The 5,240-nt window shown below is 33.4% G+C and overlaps 1 protein-coding gene across 1 annotated transcript; it reads left to right on the top strand.

Annotated features, from left to right (window-relative positions):
* Nucleotides 1-868: 868 nt before the first annotated feature.
* LOC133696155 (large ribosomal subunit protein uL14mz) lies at nt 869-3,164 on the top strand. Its single transcript, XM_062118220.1, has 3 exons — nt 869-1,063; nt 2,042-2,133; nt 2,575-3,164. The coding sequence occupies exons 1-3, from the start codon at nt 1,030-1,032 to the stop codon at nt 2,947-2,949; spliced, it is 501 nt and encodes a 166-aa protein (XP_061974204.1). The 5' UTR covers nt 869-1,029; the 3' UTR covers nt 2,950-3,164.
* Nucleotides 3,165-5,240: the final 2,076 nt, after the last annotated feature.

Raw genomic sequence — 5,240 nt, 5'->3', positions numbered from 1 at the left:
GTGCTTCTTTTGAGAGTATGATTTTTTTTTTAATTTCATCGTTTTGCATGAAATATTTTGCCCTTGAACTTTGTTATTTTTTCGCTTTTCTTTTTGTTTGATTATTATAATAGCGAGTTAGTAAAGCTAACTCGGGTTAGTTCGAGTTTTTTTTTTAAAGTTTTTTTTGTTGAACTTTGTTGTTTTTGTTAGGTCTTTTGACTTTGTTTTTAATCTCGATCTCATATAGCAATTGTGAGTTTTTCAAGTTAGACCGAGTTGACTCGAGTTTTCTTCTTTGTCATTATATTTTCTGATTTTTTTTATATCAAGTTATTAGATCTTGAACTTTATGATTTCTTTTCATTTTTTTTCTGCGTGTTGTTTTGATTTTATATCTTGAATTGTATTTTAGTAAATTTAACCTAATTTATCTCAAATTATTATTATTTAAATATTATTTTTTTACATTGAAAAAATTTAAATCAACCTGCATCATAATACGAGTTACCTATTTAATAAGAACTCAATTAAGATATTTTTTTAATCAAAATAAAAAAAATTACACCGCTACGATCATGTAGAACAATGAATAAACTGCATTTCATTTTTTTAGTTTAATGTGGATGTTCGGGCCAACTTGCGTGTACCTCGACTAATCCCATGAGCCCTGAAGTTAACAACCATGTAAGCCTCCAGTGACTATCATATGAGCAACCACAAGACTTAAACCTAAAACCACAAAGAAAATAAATTTTTTGATCCCAAACTCTTATTACTGGCCACTATTATATGGTTATTTAGCCGCATTACTTTATCCACATGGCTCAGCGTTTTTTTAATTATAATTATAATATGCTTTATTGATAGGGAGGGGCCTAGACCTAGTCCAAGTTCAAAATACTGAAGAAGAAATAAATAAATAAATAAAAGAACGGAGAAACCCTCTCTTTCTGTACTCTAGACAGACACTTCACATTCCAAGCAGCCATCACTGTAACTTTCGGCAACCTTGTCTTCTCCTCGTTTGAGCCCAAGATTTTTAGAGAAATGGCTGCCAGTTTCGTTTCTAAATGCTCTCGTGGTGCGTGAATCCCTGTTGCTCTGTTAGGGTTTCCTTTCTTTCATTTCATTTATGCGAGTTTCTGTGGTGCGGTGTTATGCACATTTTTTAAAGCTTGATTTTCTTGAGAGTTTTAATCTTTTCGTAGTTAAGGAGCTTGGATGTTCATTCTAGGAGAATATACAATATTAGGATTCAACATGTCTTTGTGGGTTTTTTTTTTTACTCTGGGGATTTTAGATTCAAATCCATGCTCAAGGCAAGCAGCTATCTGAAGCTCAAAAGGCTTGGGTTGTGTGCATCTTAAGCTTTTGATGAGACTATAAGTTTTCTGCTTGTTTTCAGTTGAATTAGGTATCCTTAGGAGACATTTAGCTTGGGTTTTAGGTTTCGATAATGAAGACCTTGAAGTCCTAAATTGATTCCTTTTCAACTTCATCATGTTGGTTGGATGTATTAGAAAAATGTACTTGAAGTCCTAAATTTACCATGATACATAGAATGCTGCAGTTAGTGGAATAATGATGTAGCTTTATTTCACCTCGTACAACATGGGGCACTTGGATTTGGAAGGACTATTTGTGTTGGACAGCTTTGCCACATTTTAAGAACAATGAAAGTCTGCCATGTTCTATAACATCTCAAGGTTGTATTTACTGTAACTGTCACACGGTTATTCACTTGAGCTATCATAGCATGGAAAATTATTGGTTCATTTGGTATGGAGTAGTGATGGCTTGCTTCTTAAATTTTTGTTCCTTGCGAAGTAGCTATGAAAATAAATTACGCATGAGACAGTCAGCCAAATATGGATATTTTTTAGCTTTCTTGAGCATTTTTTGTACTTGTTTAATTATTTTAACTTCTTGGTGATGCTATGTCCTTGATTTCTTTTCATGAAAACCACGAACTTAGTTTAGTTTGCATGATTAAGTAACAAAATTTTATATATATCCACTTACTGTATTTTTTGTATGATGTACTGGAAAACAAAACTAGGGGACTGTTCATTGTTCAGGGGCCTTGGTACCAATGTTTCTAATTTACTGAGCACAGCCACTCGAATGACATGGAGTAATTTCTTATCTCAGGTCAGATTATTTCTCTATGTACTTTGATTTAATCAAGTGTCTTGTATCATGGAAGTATCAGAAATTCTGAGGTATATTTCCTATGTACTTGAAAAGGTTGCATTTAGATGTGCAAGAAACTGTCAAGTAAAATGGCTTTTTTTACTGGGTTCTGAAATCGTGAAGGAGTTCTGCTATTTTCTATGTGAATGGCTGCTGGGAAGAGACTTGTTCTCCTGAAAAAGCCATATTTCCCTCACTTCGATTCAAGGGATTTACAATTGTGCCTAGTTTTCCTCGAGAGTACTTAAAACAAGGGAGAAAGGTGTTTCTTGCATGTTGAGGGACGTAGATTATCTCAACCAATGCCTAACATTATCAGTTATTGCTAGGATCAGTTAATTTTCTTCTCTGTTATCTTCCTCATGATCATGGTCTGAATGTCCTGCTACACTTTTACAGCATCAAAGAACTTTCATACAGATGAGGACTGTTCTCAAGGTTGTGGATAACTCAGGAGCAAAAAAGGTGATGTGCATACAACCTTTGAAGGGGAGGAAAGGGGCAAGGTTGGGGGACACCATCATTGCCTCTGTAAAGGAAGCTGCTCCAAATGGAAAAGTGAAGAAAGGCGCGGTTGTGCGAGGTGTAGTAGTGCGTGCTGCAATGCAGCGTGGCCGTTGTGATGGGAGTGAGGTCAAGTTTGATGATAATGCAGTAGTGATTATTGACAAGCAAGGCCAGCCAGTGGGGAGCAGGGTTTTTGGGCCAGTTCCACATGAGCTGAGGAAAAAAAAGCATGTCAAGATCCTTGCTCTGGCAGAGCATATTGCCTGAGGTATGGATTACTTTGGTTTCTATGTTCTAGACATCTGGTATAATTTTTCATTTAAAAAAAAAAGGAAAATGGGTAGAGTTTTTAAAAGAGAACAAAACTGTTCTATACTTTCGTGGAGAATGTTATAGCATCCAGTGCTGAGCAACTAGTTATCGCAGCAAAAGTCATTGTTTTGCCCCTGGATTTATATAGGTCCTGCTTTTAATTTGCATTAGGATCCTTCCTGTCCTAATTGAAGTGCTGGACACTGAGCACTGCAGCATAATTAAACTGTGGAATCATGGCTCTTTAGCAACTGAACTGCAAAAAAGAAAGTGGCGAGTCTTTAACATCTTATTTTTCTTACAAGAAACTAATGAATCATGACGAGTTTTTATTCTTCCTGTCCATGAGAGGCTAGCTTCGCAAATCCTCAAATGGGTCACTAAGCAACCTGGTTGTAACTTGAATCTCTACACACTCTCCGTCACTACACACACACTTCATCAGAGGTAGAATTTGTGAACCTTGTGATCTTTCTAGGTCAATTTTAGGACATCTTTCTCAGATGCATACTGGTTCAAAATCTGTTTTCCATGCTTCAATGAAAAATTGCCCCCCCATTGCAAGTCCAACCCTGTGAGGGAATCTCATGGATGGATCCCACAAATTCAATGGTTGAGATTTTTTCTACAACTGTTCTCAGGGAATATTTTGAATAAGATTTATTGTTTTTGCTTCTACTTTCTAGCGACTTCTGAATTTTTTTTTAATTTTTTTTTTATAATAACTTTAAGAATATGGACTGGGCGAAGCTACGCTCACCCTCTTCAAGACTCGTAGACTGGGCTTGTTTTTGCCAATTAGGCCAGGATCTTGGGTACGACAGATTTATTTATTTATTTGTTTTCAGCATTTATAAAGTAATCACCTTCATACTCCATCGTCTTTATTGATAATCACTTATTAATATAACATGACTTCCATTTTTATTTTAAATGCTGTTTTCATTTTCTTGAAACATTTAAATAATATCAATTTTAATGTGTTGTTCAAGTAATACATATAGTTTAATTAGGTGGGGGGGGGGGTGTTTGACAACTTTTGCTTTTAGTAGTGTTTTTTTTTTCTTGAAAAAACATTAAATTAATATTTGAAACCCTAGTATATATGAATGAATAAGATAAAATAAAAACTCCTGATTGAGAAATAATTGATAAGAAGCCCTAGCTTGAAGAAGTTTCCTTGACAGCTAGCAATTAGCATCACTCACAACCATTTTGGTTTTAGGAAATTCAAGATACACACAGACACACACAAGTAACACCTTGTCTGGAAAATATAATGTTTATGTTTTATAAAATAAATTAAAAATTACATGGACTGATAAATTGAGAAATAGTTGCCGTAGCTAACAAAATACTAAAACAAGAAACTATTTTTTTATAGTAAAAGTAAAAAATAGATGTACGTGACCGGCTGCTATTTTCATTTATTTTATCTCAGATGCTAAATGATATTTTTGTAATGATATTTTTGTAATTTGTAACAACAACAAGAAACTAATTGTTGTTGCTAATGATATATTTGTAAATGCATTATATAAATACAATTAATTTATATAAAATATGAGGAAAAAGATTGGAGACAAATTATACTAATCCCTTTGAATTATTTAAACTTGTAAAAAAAAATCAATCACTATTTAAAAATAAAGTTAAACCAAATAGTTTTGAAAAATAAGAGAGATGACATTAATTAATATTTTAAAAAATAATCTAAAAAGAAGAAGAGAGAGCTAAGATAGGCAATCTCTTTGAATCGTAGCACATGACCTATCATAAAAAACCAAGGCGTGATGGGCTTGGTAGCTTTTGCCCGTGCACTTAAGAGGTCTTTGGCCTGCTCTAATTTGTCTTTTTTTTTTGTAACCAAGACAAGTTATTTGTTGTGGCAAACGACTTATCATTTTTTAGATAGATTTTGATTAGAAAATCATGGTTAAGATATTTGGACCACAAGAACTAGTTTTTCAACTTGGTGTCATCTAAAAATACCTCAAAAACCCAATAAGAAGTAAAGAATCTTAATAAACTTTTTTCTAACATCAAAACACCCTTTAATAATTAAAAACAAATTGAAGGAATACAAAAACTTAATAGATCTCGATTGATTTTTAATGGCTTATATAAGGAAACACCACCTTCATTGAAATCCAGTATATTGACATAGATTGATCTTTTTTATGGCTATAATGTGACAATTCAAGTATTTTCTGTCCTTAATTTTTTTTTTATCAACTTTTTCTCCA

The sequence above is a fragment of the Populus nigra genome, chromosome 6 (assembly GCF_951802175.1).
Source record: "Populus nigra chromosome 6, ddPopNigr1.1, whole genome shotgun sequence".
NCBI lineage: Eukaryota > Viridiplantae > Streptophyta > Magnoliopsida > Malpighiales > Salicaceae > Populus > Populus nigra.
Note: the sequence above shows the minus strand (reverse complement) of the source record. Positions and strands in the feature narration are given on the sequence as shown.